Source organism: Diospyros lotus, chromosome 4, assembly GCF_014633365.1.
Source record: "Diospyros lotus cultivar Yz01 chromosome 4, ASM1463336v1, whole genome shotgun sequence".
In the NCBI taxonomy this organism is placed as follows: domain Eukaryota; kingdom Viridiplantae; phylum Streptophyta; class Magnoliopsida; order Ericales; family Ebenaceae; genus Diospyros; species Diospyros lotus.
In genome coordinates, this window is record NC_068341.1 from 3236218 (window position 1) to 3253666 (window position 17449).

The 17449-nt window shown below is 32.3% G+C and overlaps 1 protein-coding gene across 1 annotated transcript; it reads left to right on the forward strand.

Annotated features, from left to right (window-relative positions):
* Positions 1 to 12855: 12855 nt before the first annotated feature.
* LOC127799245 (putative calcium-transporting ATPase 13, plasma membrane-type) lies at positions 12856 to 16239 on the forward strand. The gene has a single exon (XM_052333088.1). It carries the CDS (start codon positions 12954 to 12956, stop codon positions 16050 to 16052), a length of 3099 nt encoding a protein of 1032 aa, XP_052189048.1. The 5' UTR covers positions 12856 to 12953; the 3' UTR covers positions 16053 to 16239.
* The last annotated feature ends 1210 nt before the right edge of the window (positions 16240 to 17449 follow it).

Genomic DNA, 17449 nt, shown 5'->3' on the forward strand with positions numbered 1-17449 from the left:
TTCCAAATTTTATTTTATAAAATATGCTAACATATACTTGGTTCAATTATAAACATTTGATAAATAGAAGGAACACTTAATCATCCATCAATTCCACTTAATTCCAATGTGATGTATAGAGTTGTTTGAGATGCATTTTCTATTTAATTAACCCAAAAGAATGTAAAAGAGATCAAATTAGTGGTAATTAAACCCAAAAAATTTTAAAAAATAAAAAAAAATTGACAAGAAATATCCCAAAGCCTATCGGGCCATGGAGATAGCCTATCGGGCTTTGTTTCACAACAAAGCCTATCGAGCCATGGAGAAAGCCTATCGGGCTTCGTTGCAAAGCCTGCTGAGCTTTGTGTCACAACAAAGCCCGATAGGTAATTTTTTTGCCAATTTTTTAATTTTTTTTATAATGAGATTTTTTTCCTACTTTCCCAATAGTTTGAAAAAATTATATCATTGATTTGGAATTACACTTCCAAATTGTATTTTATAAAATATGCTAACATCTACTTGGTTCAATTTTAAACATTTGATAGATAGAATGAACACTTAATCATCCATCAATTCCACTTAATTCCAATGTGATGTATAGAGTTATTTGAGATGTATTTTCTGTTTAATTAATCCAAAAGAACATAAAAGAGATTAAATTAGTGGTAATTGAACCCCTCAAAAAATTAAAAAAAAATAAAAATTGACAAGAAATAACCTAAAACCTATTGAGCCATGGAGATAGCATATCGAGCTTTGTTTCACAACAAATCCTATCGAGCCATGGAGAAAGCCTATCGGGCTTCGTTGCAAAGCTTATCGGGCTTTGTTTCACAACAAAGCCCAATAGGCAATTTTTTGCTAATTTTTTAAATTTTTTTTATAATGGGGTTTTTTTCCTATTTTCCCAATAGTTTAAAAAAATTAAATCACTGATTTGAAATTACACTTCCAAATTTTATTTTATAAAATATGCTAACATCTACTTAATTCAATTGTAATCACTTGATAGATAGAAGAACACTTAATCATCCATCGATTCCACTTAATTTCAATGTGATGTATAGAGTTGTTTGAGATGCATTTTTTGTTTAATTAACCCAAAAGAAGGTAAAAGAGATCAAATTAGTTGTAATTGAACCCAAAAAAATTAAAGAAAAACAAATAATTGGCAAAAAAATATCCTAAAGCCTATCAGGCCATAGAGATAGCCTATCAGGTTTTGTTGCATAGCTTATTGGGTCATAGGGATAGCATATCAGGCTTTGTTTCACAACAAAGCCTATCGGGTCATGGAGAAAGTCTATCGGGCTTCGTTGCAAAGCCTATTAGGCTTTGTTTCACAATAAAGCCCGATAGACAATTTCTTCCTAATTTTTTATTTTATTTATAATGATATTTTTTTTTCCTAATTTCTCAATATTTTAAAAAAATTAAATCACTGATTCGGAATTACACTTCCAAATTTTATTTTATAAAATATGCTAAAAAATAAAGATAACACATCTCCTGAAAATATTTCTAGTGAGACACCAGAGAGTGATTTGAATTGACCGATTACCCTAAACAAGGGAATTTGACTATATTGTAATTATTTTAGAAATCTTTGACATTATTATTATTATTATTATTATTATTATTATTATTATTATTATTATTATTATTATTATTATCTTTGAAATTAAAAATTAAATGAAAAAACCTAATAATTTCAAAAGAGATACATGTCCCTTAAAAGCTTTGCAACAAAGCCTGGTTTTTCAAATTTATAAAATTAAATTTAAAATGTAATTCCAAATTAGTGATTTAATTTTTTCAAACTATTGAAAAATTAAGAAAAAACCCCATTACAAAAAATATATATATATATAAAATTGAAAAATTGGCAAGAAATTGCCTATCGGGCTTTGGTGGGAAACAAAGCCCGATAGGCTTCCCAACAAAGCCCGATGACGCTGTGCCACTTTCAAAAATTTCGATGACAGTGTGCCTTTTCTGAATTTTTTTTCACACAAATCTGAAATGAATATCTACCAAAAATATTTTCTTCACAACCACAACTATTCTACACAACTTTAATAAGCAATGTCAACATAAAAATACTTTTGAAAAAAAAATATAAATCAAAATCAATACATTGAATACTTGTTGGAAAGTGAAACTTCTTGTGAATGCGGTTTCAATGAGGTCGCTGTGATGATTGATGAAAAAGTTAAATGACCAACAAGCAAAATATTGAATGTATGAAGAATGTTTAAGTTTGATGGTTTCAGCAATGGAGAGAAGAAAGTAAGAGCGTGAATATTGGAAGAGGAGAGAGAGGGGAGATGTCAATGAAAGAGACAAGGGTATTTTAGTAAATGAGACTAATGACAATGTGGGCTTTCTATTTTAAAATTTCATTAAAGGTATTTTAGGTATCTTACATAAAAATGGCTATAGAGTGCAATTAATTTGTTTGAGTGGGTAAAAATGATTTTTTTCAGAAAAATGGATAAAAACAATTTTTTTTGTTTGAGACATGATTAGTTTTTGCAATTTCCACGTGCGATTTATTGAATGAATAGTTTTATCAGGAGAACTAGAAGAGGCGAGGGGTGTTTGTTATAAAAGAATGCAAATTGAGTGAGATTAAGTTAAACTAATTATATTTAGTGTGTTCTATTATTATATATTGAATTTATATTATTATTGTTAAGATATAATAATAACTTTTTTTTTATGTAAGAGAATGTCTCAATCAAGATGTAGGAGAGTTTTTTGGAGTCCTCAAGAGATTTGTAAAAAGAAAAATAAGTTTACGGCACGAATAAAATCACCTGTAAACCTTTTGATGCATAAATTAATCTTGTGTTCGAAATGAAATTATAGTTTCACTAAAATTGTGAACATATCTTAGTTTAGAAAAAAATTCTCTTATTTATAAAGAAAAAAGGGGCTGATAAGGTAGCCTCTATACTTCTTTCTATATAATATAATCCCTCGATATTGTTTTATTTTTGTGATTTTAAAAATTTAAAATAATAAAAATTTTAACAATATTATAGTTTTTTAACTTAATATATTTATTTAAATTAAAATTTTTAAATTTACCAATTATTTTGTTTATATTCATCTCACGTTTAAATATATATTTAATTTTAAATTTATTTTAATTTCTTTATATTTATACATTAATATATTTAATTTTTTTATAAAATTTAAATATTTAAATATTCATCTCAAATTTAAATATTTATAAATTAATTAATTAATTAAAAAATAAATTTAAAATTAAAATTAGCAATGGGTTAAATATTTCGTCGCTACATTAGCTACAAATTCTCCAAATCTATCGCTAAAATTATTTATTTATTTTTTCAATTTAATAACTTACTAACTTTTTTGTTGCTAATTAGAAAATTTATTTTTTAATTTTTTATTTTTTTTAAATTTTTTAAAAAATAGTGACGGAATAAATTTCCATCGCTAAATAATAATTCGTGGCTAAATTTAAAATAAATTAATTAATTTTAATATTTATTTAAATAACAAAAAAATAAAAAAAATTAATTTTAGCGGTAGATTTGGAGAATCTGTCGCTAATTCCGTCGCTAATTTTAGTAACGGAATATGTATTTCGTCGCTAATTTTAGCGATATAAAAATTATCCGTTGCTAATTATGTTTTTTGTAATACCCCGAGAGCCCAAAAAAATTAGTATATATCGAGGATAGTGTAAGAAAGGAAACAACACCAGCTGGATACCTTTTGGGCTGAATGTTGGCAAAGAACTCTCAAGTTAAGCGTGCTTAACCTGGGGTAATCCAGGGATGGGTGACCCCCCTGGGAAGTTCGTGTAGGCCCATCAGGATAAGTTGTTCCGGTCCTTCCTATCGCTCGAACGGGATGTTACAAATGGTATCAGAGCCGACTCCCGAGCCTCTGAGCGCGGTGGTGGGGCAAACCTCAGCGAGGAGGCTGAGTACCGAGGGGGGCGTGAGGCCTCTATGGGGGGTGCGTGTAGGCACCTTAGGCAAATCCCACATCAGCCATGCAAGGGGGGAGATCTGGGACCGGTTGTAAGGTCGCATGACGGGGACGTCATGTGCTTAAGGGGGGGAGAATGTAATACCCCGAGAGCCCAGAGAAGTTAGTATATATCGAGGATAGTATAAGAAAGGAAACAACACCAGCTGGATACCTTTTGGGCTGAATGTTGGCAAAGAACTCCCAAGTTAAGCGTGCTTAACCTGGGGTAATCCAGGGATGGGTGACCCCCCTGGGAAGTTCGTGTAGGCCCATCAGGATAAGTTGTTCCGGTCCTTCCTATCGCTCGAACGGGATGTTACATTTTTAGTGACAGAATATTTTTTTGTCGCTAAATACATAAAATATTTTTTTTTTAATTTTTAAACTTTTAGCGATAGACAATTTTCCATTGCTAAAATTAGCGACAGAATTCATATTCCTTGGCTAAATCAATGACGGAATGAAATTTCTGTCACTAATTTTTTTTAAAAAAATTGTTTTTAATTTTTTTATCACTTTAGCAATTGAATTTTTTTTCGTCGCTAATTTTACAAAATTTTTTTCCCTTCCTCCATCGTTGTTTCGTCGCTAAATAGCGACGAAAATTTTTGCCTCTAAAAATTAGTCACTAAAATCCGAATTTCTTTTAGTGAAAAATTACGAGAAGAAAGAATAAAATATCATTATAATAATACTACTATAATAATTCTTAGGATATTGGGTACCTATTTAGAGATCTACCACTCATCTATAAATATATACAAGAAGGATTTATATAAATTTATATTCTGATTAAAAGACAAGTAAAAAAGAATAAAATTTTAATTATAGATATATTCTAATTTCAATTAAATTTAAATTTCAAATCACAATCATTTATTACTTTTAATTTATTTTGGATATTAAAATAATCTTAGATCGGACTATATCTAAAACTTATTATTGAAGTGATAAATAAGCTGAAGATTTAAAACAAGCTCTCAATTTGAATTAAAATTTAAACACTTCTACAAACCACATGCATGACACTTAAAGTTCTTTGTTACCAAATCTTAACAATGTTGCGAATAATTATTAATTGACCCTAATGACAATTGATTCCATTTGTCGCAGAAGTGTTATAAATTAAGTTGTATTTCAAATGTTTTATAGTGTCTTTTATCCTACATTAATTGGATAGAAATATTTTTTCTTCTTTTTATATATATTGAGTTTATTTGAACTTATAAAAGTTATGAAAGAGTTGAGGGTCGCATGCATGCATGAGATTAGTAAACTCAAGACAAAATTGAGGATTTGCCTTCTTGCAAGTGAGCTAGTGCACGCTTTGCAACTTTTTATTTATATTCTTATTTTTCTTTACAAAATTTATATTAAACTAGTCTTACTAGAGAATGCTTAAAATCAGTATTCAACCATGGAAAAAGAATAGATCTTTGCTAACCAGTTCTTCACTTTTTATCTTTTCTCTTCACTTTTACCTTACCTTCTTATCCATTTGAACCTATCTTTCAGCTGTTGATTTCCTCTCAACTTTCACATTTTTCTTCTATAAAAACAAATTCTTGTTGCACTTTTGATACACTGAAAATCATCAACCATTTCAAGCATTAATTCCTCCTATTCCTTCTGTCGTTACTTTGTTGGGTTTATCTCTGGTTTCTTGCTACTCCTTTTGTTCCCAAAACTTGTGAGTGCATACAAGTTTTGAAGAGATTATTATATTTTAGAGGATAACTACCTAAGCTTTTGCACCATTTATTAAGAGGTGAAAATTATCCTTACAGTTGATGACATTTACTATTATGCTACGTACTTTTATTGTCTACCCTTATCATATTTTTACAAGAAAAAATTTCGTGGAGTTTAGGGTTGTTGTAGTAGTGAAATGGCCTCTATTCTACATTAAAAATAAGAAGTCCCCGTTATGATAAGATTGAAAAAAGGCTTCATTTTTCGAGTCATTAGACTTAGATAAATATATTAAAACTCGGTCTTAATTAAATATAGTTCTCATTAGTCTCTAGCCTTTCATTTGAATCAAAACTCAACTCGAGAAACTTTGACCAAGTAGAAGGTCTGTAGATATGGAGATCATCAGTGATGAAGACAAGAAAGTAATTATACCATATTATATATATATATATATATGTTGCCCTGAAGTGAAGAAAAGAACATAGATTGTTTAGAAACTTAATTAATTAAATGCTCAAACTTGCTACTTTAAGTTAAGTAATTAATTGTTGTTGGGACCTTCACTTGTTTTTATAATACAACGTACTGACCAAGTTGGTCGTAAGTAAACGCAATATTGTAATATTAGCTGTGAGGAATAAATTAATTAATTAAATTAAGTGAAAGGTAACCCCAATTGACCAACCCATGCAATTAGGAATATGAATTTATTTTCCATGAATGAGCAAAGCACTCTGACGTAGCTTGTCTTACGTACTGGGGATTCGGGAAAATTCATGTCACCAACTTGATTTCTTTATTTTTCATGCAAATGGAATTAATTAGCTGAAAATTAACCATCGATCCAGCTCAACTTGGAAAATATGCCAAAAATCATATCAAATTTGTGAACATTGTGTATTTTATGAAATAATAATTATTTATTGTATTTTAATTTTTATCATTATAATTACCATTTTTTGACTTTTATTGACACTTTACAACTAAAATATATTTATATTTATATAATTATATGTATAGATATAATTTTAATTTTATGGATACATTCAAGAATTTTAAGACCCCAACTCTTAATGCATCATTTAGTACATGTGAATCATGTGCACTTTCTTTCTGACTAGCTAAACACCTAGTTAAATTAAAAAAAAAAAAAGAAGAAGATATGACTCCCAACACTTTTTGTGTGGTCCTATCTTTTCAAGATGAAATTTTCTTTAAAATTCAGAAGGTAGATTTACTTAAACACGGGTCCATCAAATGCTCCAACACAATTTTAATTAAAAAAAATATTTAATAAGAACTTTTTCTTATTACTATTCCGAGTAAGATTCTCTGCCCCAAGTTTTTGAAATCTTTTCTGGATATATATTGCTTTTAACCCATAGAATTTGCTGAGAAATTCCTCTGGTTGGCGGGCTGGTCACTTCCATACCAACCCTCAAATGAAGCTGTTGAGAATGAGAGATCCAATCACACTTAAATACAAATACAAGAAATTTTTATATAATTTTTTTTTAAAAAAAATTATGATTGCTAGGATGACGAAGAAAAAAATATTACTATGCAATAAAGTTTATAATTATAAAGCTTAATATTTTTTTTTAAACCCAAGTTCTAATTACACTCAATTTCTAACTCTTATTAGTCTCTCATAAGTGATTTGCATACCTTGAATAGCAAGTTATGCATTCTATTTATGGACTAGTTTTCTTGTTCATCAAGGTTAATATTTTCTTACCGAATAACAATTAACAATTGACTAGTAAATAGGATTACACACTAAATAAGAAACTAATATTAGGAATAAGAAATAATCTTCAAAACTAATTAGGATTTCTCGCTGAAAGTCCCAACAAACCACTACCTTAGCGAGAATTCCTTAAAAACATTCGTCTATTCTCCAACGACAACCATGACTATCTATTATCGATAATCATCGTGATCTCAATCATCAAGATCACCGCACCCTACCATAAAAGATACAACCACTTAGGCACATATTGCTCTAAGATTTTCACAGCACAATTTCAAAAAATACCTTGCCGGAAAACTATGGTGCAACCCCTATGCTTGGCTTCCTTGGGAGCTCTTCAGCCATCGACATCTTTTCCCCCACACACCTTGCATCACTACCAAGCCAATACCCGTGTGCAAACTTGTGCATCTGCTAGAAGTATCATATCATCTTTCATGGAAACTTTATTGGTTTGGTGATATGCCATGAGGATGTATCCATCTTTTTAGAGGACATCTTCATCTCCCAAAATATTGAGAGACGAACTTTCAGCGTCACAATCTTTGGCGCTCTTTGCCAGACTTGCTCTATTAGTTAAACAATCCCCTTTTCACATGACCAGATTGTTTGCACTTCCAACAAATCACTTTACCAGATTTTTTAGAGACTTTAGGAGTTGGTTTGCCCTTTAACACCTTGTGTAACCCGTATTGGATCAAGATATCCTTGACTTGAATTTGTCACAAGCCAAAATTGATTTTCCCATCGAATTTTTCACAATCAAACTTCAACATGCTTGATATATCTTTTGTGTACTAGATGACCGATAACCAAAACTCTGATACCACTTGTTGAAACATAAGATGAGAAAACAAAAGATCCAATTACACTTAAACAAAAGATATTTTTATGTGAAAAACTTTAAAAGAGAAAAATCACGGTCATCAGGACAACAGAGAAAAAATATTACTATATAGTAAAGTTTATAGTTACAAATCTCAATATTTTTTCTCTAAATTCAAGTCTCAATTACACTCAATTCCCATCTCTCACTGGTCTTTCACAAGTAATTTGCACATTTTGAATAACAAGTCAAGCATTCTATTTATAAACTAGTTTCCTAATTCATCAATACTAATGTTTTCTTACCCAACAACAATTAACAACTGACTAATAAATAAGATGACACATTAAACAAGAAACCAATATTAGGAATAGAAAATAATTTTCCAAAACTAATTAAGATTTCTCCCAACATAAGCAAAGTGTTATTTGGGCCGTCCCAGGCCCAATCTCGACCCCTCCTCCCAGGCCCAACCTCGGCCCCTTCTCAGGCCCAACCTCGGCCCAATCTGATCTTCCTTTTAGACCTAGCTTTGGCCCAGCGTCAGCATGCCACGGCATCATTGCAAACCCACTAGATATCGGGGCAGTAGTCTCAAATCCCATCCCCATTAATGACGGATCTCATCCACATTAATGAGGGTTTCATTGCCACCTTACTACCACTTAGAAACCCCCATCGGAGCCGGATAACCAATCTCATCACCTGCAAGAGCACACGTCTCATGCATGCAAGAGAGTATCTCCTTCTTCTATATTAATCAGCTATCTTCAGAAATAAGGTATGTTCTCGCCTCTGACCTACTGATACACTGTCTTATCTTACTCTCTTGCTCACTCAACCGTCGAAGTCCTTACAAGTGCCAACCGCCCTCCAAACAGACCCGTCGTCGAAACTCGCGCCCCGCCCGATCCTCCCCTATTTGATCAAGGAGGAACATTATTCTAATGCTACTTTTGTACCAACACGTTGAATTAATTAGACAACATGAAAAAGTATCGTTTTCTTTAATTATAATAAAAAATTAATTAATATTGGGTGGGTTGTTGGTGTTCCGCGCTTCATAACGTTGTTGATTTAACTTTTTCACATCGTTTAATGTAGATTTTTTAAAAATAAAAAACACAAGATAATTTATTTTTAGAACAGACTAAGATATAATTTATAGAAAAAGTTTAATAAGATAAAGATAATTTATTTTTAAGCGATTATAATAAGTCAATTTTGTCTAAATTGAATTAATGAGAGAATTAGTGAGAATTGAGATTAGAATTTTAATGGGTCTTCATCTCTGAAGCCTTATCTTAAGATTCAAAAGCATAAGATGCATTGTTAACTTGAAAGATTAAGAAGACTGGTGACACAACAAAGCATGAAGATTCAAATTTTACAAGTAATAAGGTATTTTGGTTTGTATAAGATAAATAGATAAATATATAAGTAAATTAATTATTTTTTATTTAAGATAATTGACAAATGCGAGTTATCTCATCTTATCAATGATAGAATTTATTGATGTGATTTATTTTATTATATTAAAAATAAGATTTATCTATTCACTTATCTCGAACAAAAAGTAGTTTAATTATCTACATCACTAATTAGTTATAAATAGATACAACATAGATTGTTTAGAAACTTAATTTGAGCATAAAGTAATTAATTGTTTGGACCTTCACTTGTTTTTATCATACAACGTACGCGCTGACCAAGTTGGTCGTAGGTAAACGCAATATTGTCATATTAATTGTGAGGGATAAATAAATAAATAAATAAATTAATTAAATTAAGTGAAAGTAACCCCAATTGACCAACCCATGGAATTAGGAATACGAAATTTCTTTTCCATGCATGCGCAAAGCAGTCTTACGTAGCTTGTCTTACGTACTGGGGATTCGGGAAAATTCAGCTCACAAACTTAATTGAACTTTCATGCAAATGCAATTAATTAGTTGAAAATTAGCCATCGAACCAGTTCAAATTGGAAAATATGCCGAAAATCATATCTAATTTTTGTTATAATTTAACTTCTCTTTTAATAGCTAAATAATTTTATTAATTAATGATAAATATATGATATTTTGTATCATTTAATCAACTGATAAAATTATTAACATATTAAGAATAAGAGACAATAAATACACTTTATTTAAAAATTAAGTGTATTTTGACTACTTAATCATTATCATTAAGATAATAATTATAGTATCCTTATAATAAAACCATATATATTTTGAAAAAAATTATTGGTATATCATTGTATACACTTTGAGCTACACAATGATACTAAAATGTCTAAAATGTCCCACACACAAGATAGTGAAGTGAGGCGATGAGACGAATAACTAAAATATCTCACTTAAAACGATGAGGCGTAGTGAAGTGAGGCAAAGAGACGTGGTGAATATTTTTATCATTTGTAATGTATTATATAGTCTAAAATGTACATAAAGATGAACCTATAACATGATTCGTATATTTTTATCTAGTCAAGATGCTTACCGAATGCTATTTGGATTAGGTAAAACATAGGTAAATTAAAAAAAAAAAAAAAAAAAAGAAGATATGGCTACCAACACTTTTGGTGTGGTCCTATCTTTTCAACCACGAAATTTTCCTTCAAATTCAAAAGGTACATTTACTTAAACATGAGGTCCATCAACTGTTCTAACACAATCTTAATTAAAAAAAAATTAATAAAAACTTTTTTCTTTTATTAATTAAATTGATAAACTAAATATATAATATAATTGCTTATTTTAGGAGAGCTTTCAAAGTCTTTACATATTTATATAATTTTAAAATTATACATAACATAATTCTAAAGTAGTGGTATAAAGTTTCAATTAATCTATAAAACTTTTTACTAGTAAATTAAACCTATCATTTTGTCCTGCTATTTGTAAGAAAATAATCACTTGTTCCATGACACTCATATTTGAGGTTGATTGTAATAATTTGAGTGTTTTTAAGCAATCTCACAACTGGTAAAATGTTCTTGGTGTCATATTTGTTGATCGCTTTTAGGGTGAAGATAACCCCCAGTATTTTAGGATTCAAAATAATAGAGAAGTAATACTTTAATTTGTTGTTTGGCTCTCTCTCTATTACTTTTAATCTTCAAAGTATTGGGAGTTATTTTTAGTCGTTAAAGAGGGTGAACAAAAAAATGTGCTTGCGCTTTTTTGACTTCAGCATCTCACTTAGCTACAATTATAGATAAAATTTAATTAAGATAAAATTAATTTAATTTTAAGCCATTATAATTAGTCAATTTAGTCTAAATTGAATTAATGAGAGAATTAGTGAGAATTGAGATTAGAATTTTAATGGGTCTTCATCTCTTATGATGCATTGAAGACTACTCGTGACACTACAAATTAAGCATAAGATTCAAATTTTACAAGTAATAAGGTATTTTCGTTTTGTGTTATGTTCAATATGCATGGTACTTGTGTGCATTTAAATTCCAACGGATGGTTCAATCCCTTTGCAAATATCTAGGTATATATTTAAGATAGAATAGGCATGAATATTTTAATAAGTAGATTTGAAAAATAATGGTTAGAAATATAATTGGGTTCATGTGGACTAAATTATTTATTTGTAATAATTATCTTGTATTTATATAAGATAAATATATAATAGATAAGCCAATTAATTATTTTTTATTTAAGATAATCGACAAATGCAAATGATCTCATCTTATCAGAGATAGAATTTATAGATGTGATTTATTTCATTATATTAAGATTTGTCTACTCATTTATTTAAAAAAAAATAGTTTAATTATCTATATCACCAATTAGTTATAAATAGATATTTTTTTATAATAATTATATCTGTAAGCATTGAAGACTTACTATTTTAAAATATCTAGAATCTCATTGTTGTACGGATCTCACCTTGAAGTTCTCAAGGTATATAAACAATATACTTTTTTCCTATACATTATTTACAAAAACAATCATATTATGTGAGTTTTTTGTATTATAAGTTATTATTAGAACATTAGATTTCCTTATTTTTAAATAAAAAAGTTGACAGATTCTTATATAATAATAATGACCACAAACTGAGTTTTAGAATAATGATCTGTTACTTGTCTCGGCCCAAGAAGGGGGGAGGGTCCCCGATGACCAACATAGTATTGCTCATTTAATTTCTCACGTTTCGATTCTTTATTTTTGAGTTTTTGTATAGAATTAGATAAATTGACAGATAAGTTTACAGAATGAAAGGTAAAAGATTAAAATGTATTTACCCACATTATGTTAAAAAAAATATAATATAATATGAGTGAAGATATTTTGATCTTTTAATTTTTATTCTGTAAGCTTCTCAATTAACCTAGTCTCAAAAATTTTCCCCATATTCATTTATCAAAGCAAAGAGTCAAATATCCCATTGTGGGGAGTCATGAAAATTTCATGTGAAATCACTCTACAATTTAATGCTTGCGTGTTTTCTGGTTCCAGAAAACACGCAAAGAATGGTTATAAATGAATTCACAAGCAAATTTCAACACAAAATCAGAATTCACAAGCAAAGTTGCGGCCAAAGGATGGTTATAAATGAACCATTGCAGAAACCACAATCCCACTCAGCGAGTTCTCTAACATCTAATACGTACGTGTTCTGTAACACCTGTTCATCTTTCACTTGGCGTTCTTAGAAAGAAAGATGTTCCTTTTTTCTCCAGAAAGCATGAACCAGATCGAGTTCATACTTGATTTTCCCACCAGTAGTAGCGGAAGAAATCTCAAGAGATGGCATTTGGCGTTTACCACAATCTATTGTTCGAGGGCCTTCTCTCATTTCATCAAACACGTGGTGGCCACGAATAAGTGTACGGCTTCCTCTATTACATCACCACATAGCGTACTTATCAATGTTGCTGAAGAACCACCCCCCTGCTTTTCAAACATTAACCAGTTAACCCTCTCCGGTCTCGTGAAGCAAAAATACATAAACGCTCTTGCAGAAGTTGGCGGCGTTGAGGGCATAGCCTCCTCTCTCAACACCAACCTTGAGCATGGAATTCGTGGTGATCACGTAGATCTTTCATATCGACACGAGGCCTTTGGCACGAACACGTATTCCAGGCCACCGGCAAAGAGCTTCTTCCGATTTGTTTGGGAGGCTCTGACGGACTTCACTATCGTAATTTTGTTGGTCTGTGCGGCTCTTTCCCTTGGATTTGGCATGAAGGAAGATGGCTTGAAAGAAGGATGGTATGACGGCGGAAGCATATTCGTGGCCGTGTTTCTTGTCGTTGCAGTGTCGGCAACAAGTGACTTTAGGCAGAGCAGGCAGTTTGTCAAGTTATCCAAAGTCAGCAGCAACATCCCAGTGGAGGTCGTGAGAAATGGCAGGCGACAACAGGTTTCGATTTTCGAGATTGCTGTGGGAGACGTAGTCTGCTTGAAGATTGGCGACCAAGTTCCCGCTGATGGGTTGTTCATAGATGGCCACTCACTGCAACTGGATGAATCCAGTATGACAGGCGAAAGTGATTACGTTGAAGTTAATTTAGCCCAAAATCCCTTCTTGATCTCCGGCACCAAGGTGGCTGATGGATTTGGCCGAATGCTAGTGACCTCTGTGGGGATGAATACGACTTGGGGAGAGATGATGAGCACGGTCAACAGCGATTCGCATGACGAGACGCCGCTACAGGCACGGCTGAATAAGCTTGCTTCTGCCATAGGTAAGGTTGGTTTGGCTGTTGCTTCCCTTGTTCTTGTTGTGTTGTTGGTGCGCTACTTCACAGGAAATACAGAAGATGAGTATGGAAACAAGGAATTCAACGGCAGCAAGACAAAAGCTGATGATGTGATAAATTCTGTGCTGGGAGTCATTGCTGATGCAGTGACCATTGTGGTCGTCGCAATTCCTGAGGGCTTACCATTAGCTGTGACGCTTACTCTGGCTTATTCCATGAAGAGGATGATGGTTGATCAGGCTATGGTTCGGAAGCTCTCTGCATGTGAGACGATGGGCTCTGCCACAACCATATGTACAGATAAAACCGGCACACTTACACTCAACCAGATGAAGGTGACAAGGTTTTGGCTTGGTCAAGAGTGTGTGGATGAAAAAGTGGCCACTTCAATTGCAACCAACATTCTTGAATTGCTCCACCAAGGGGTCGGACTGAACACGACGGGTAGTGTTTATAAATCCCCTTCGGGATCTGAACTCGAGTTCTCTGGCAGCCCAACCGAAAAGGCAATACTTTCTTGGGCAGTTTTGGAGTTACACATGGACGTGGTGGAGCTGAGGCAAACATTTGTGGTTCTACATGTTGAAGCCTTCAATTCAACGAAGAAAAGAAGTGGGGTTCTAATGCGAAGGAAATCTGATAATAGGGTTAGTGTGCACTGGAAGGGCGCTGCAGAGATGATACTCGCCATGTGTTCGCATTACTATGATGCCAGTGGAAATGTCAAGTCCCTTGATGATGTAGAGAGGAAGAAGTTTGATCAAATCATCCAAGGTATGGCTGCTAGTAGCCTGCGATGCATTGCTTTTGCACAAAAGAAAATTTCAGGGGAAAGGAACGAACATGAAAAATCGCAGCAAAAGATGGAAGACAACTGTTTAACCCTTTTGGGGATAGTAGGTCTAAAGGACCCCTGCCGACCTGGTGTGAAGAAAGCAGTGGAGGATTGCCAATATGCTGGAGTGAACGTGAAAATGATTACCGGTGACAATGTTTTCACGGCTAGAGCCATTGCTACAGAGTGTGGGATACTTAGGCCTGACCACGGAATGGAGAGTGGTGCTGTGGTTGAAGGAGAAGAATTCCGCAATTACACGCCAGAGGAGCGAATGGAGAAAATTGACCGAATCTGTGTCATGGCAAGATCCTCTCCCTTTGATAAACTTCTAATGGTGCAATGCTTGAAACAGAAAGGCCATGTTGTGGCAGTGACTGGTGATGGCACAAATGATGCACCGGCTTTAAAAGAGGCCGATATAGGCCTTTCTATGGGGATCCAGGGAACTGAAGTGGCCAAAGAAAGCTCAGACATTGTGATTTTGGATGATAATTTTGGTTCCGTTGCCACAGTGTTGAAATGGGGCAGATGTGTTTACAACAACATCCAGAAATTCATTCAGTTCCAGCTCACGGTGAATGTGGCCGCACTTGTCATCAATTTTGTGGCTGCAGTTTCAGCCGGTGAAGTCCCTCTAACAGCTGTCCAGCTGTTGTGGGTGAACCTGATCATGGACACCTTGGGAGCTCTTGCTCTTGCCACTGAGAAGCCCACCCGAGAGCTCATGGAGAAGCCGCCCGTGGGTCGTACTTCCCCACTCATCACCAACATCATGTGGAGAAACCTGCTTGCTCAAGCATTCTACCAGATAGCTGTTCTGCTGACTCTGCAGTTCTGGGGAGAATCGATCTTCGGGCTGAGCAAGAATGTCAATGACACGTTGATCTTCAATACTTTTGTGCTATGCCAAATTTTCAATGAATTCAATGCCCGGAAGCTGGAGAAGAAGAATGTATTCGAGGGCATACACCGAAACAAGTTGTTTATGGGGATCATTGGGATAACAATTGTTCTTCAAGTGCTAATGGTGGAGTTCCTGAAGAAGTTTGCAAGCACAGAGAGGCTCAATTGGTGGCAATGGGGGGTCTGTATTGGATTTGCAGCCATGTCTTGGCCAATTGGGTTTCTCGTCAAGTGCATACCTGTTCCGGATAGACCATTTTTCAGTTACCTCAAATGGCAGAATGTAAAAAACATGCAGATACGACCGCATAGGTAGAATATCAATATTTTCCCGTACGTGTAAAGCTGGTTTTATTATAGTTTCATTCAACTCCTTTATATGTAGAAGCATTGCAATAAATTAAAACAAAAATATTTGTTCTTGGCAAATTTAGCAAAATTATGTTGTGGCTTGAGGCATGACATCTGGAAAAAAAAAAATATTTATTCCAAACCAATGATTTGTTGTCTCCTTATCCTATTTATGAAAAGGTTATTCTTTTTGGGATAAAAGCTACATTCTTTCTTTTAGCTCGGTTAGTTCCTTTTGAATTCTACCAACTATCACTCATCTTGTTGCTTGCTTGCATCTATTATCAGCATTGTTCCTGATTTGAAAAGATTAAGATTGTGTTCTCTTTATTATTTTTAAGTCATTTTTAGTTTTCAGTTTTGTAAAACAATAAAATTGCGTTTAATTTGTCATTTTTAAAAATACATTTTCGAAGATAAGAAAACAAATTTGTAAAGAAAACTCAAAACAACAAAATGTTATTTTGGTTATTTTCAACCAAAACAATCTCTAAATCTAAAATATAGAAAACACAATCCATTTTTCATGTTTTGAATCTAAAAAAAGTTGGGGGGGGGGGGGGAAGAAAAAAAAATTCTTAAATTTTAAAAACATAGTATATCTATATTATAATTTAAAAATATTAGATAACATATAGTATATTATTAAGTATATTATATATATTATGTATAATAATATTTAATATAAATTATCACTCAAATGTCAATGATTTATTAATCAAATTTATTATTTTATTTTAATAGTAAAATTTTATTAAAAAGAGTTAATTTTAGCATTTAATAAAATATCATAAAATAATTTTTTAAATTCATTGAATAAAATATCATAAAATAATTTTTCTCAAAATTCTAAAATAAACACATTTTCTAATTTTTTGTTTTAAAAAACAGTTTTTTAAAATGACAAAAAAAATACGTTTTCAATTTTATGAAAATAGACTATCAAAATAAAAAACTAAAAATTAATTTAAAACTTAAAACTAAAAATTAAAAATACAAAGAGAGCACAACCTAAACATCTTGACTTTCAAGATAAAAGAAACACTCTAACTTGCTCTTACACCATCCAATTTACAAGGTAGAAGAAACATCTTGCCTTTCAAGGTATAACATCACTTGTCCAATTTACAACTAAGATCCAAATTGTTAGTAATTTGATTGTTATGTGCTTCTGCAGATGGCTACATATGACAGAACTCAGAAGCATTCTTCGATGCCTCAGATAGAGGCCTTGAGATTTTCTCCATACTGCAGACACCAAGGTATCATTTCTTTGATGTTCCTCTTAGTTGGCGAATAATATAGTAGCGACTAAGAATGATGGACTCATGGAGATTCAGAGTAAACAAAGTTTTTGAGTAG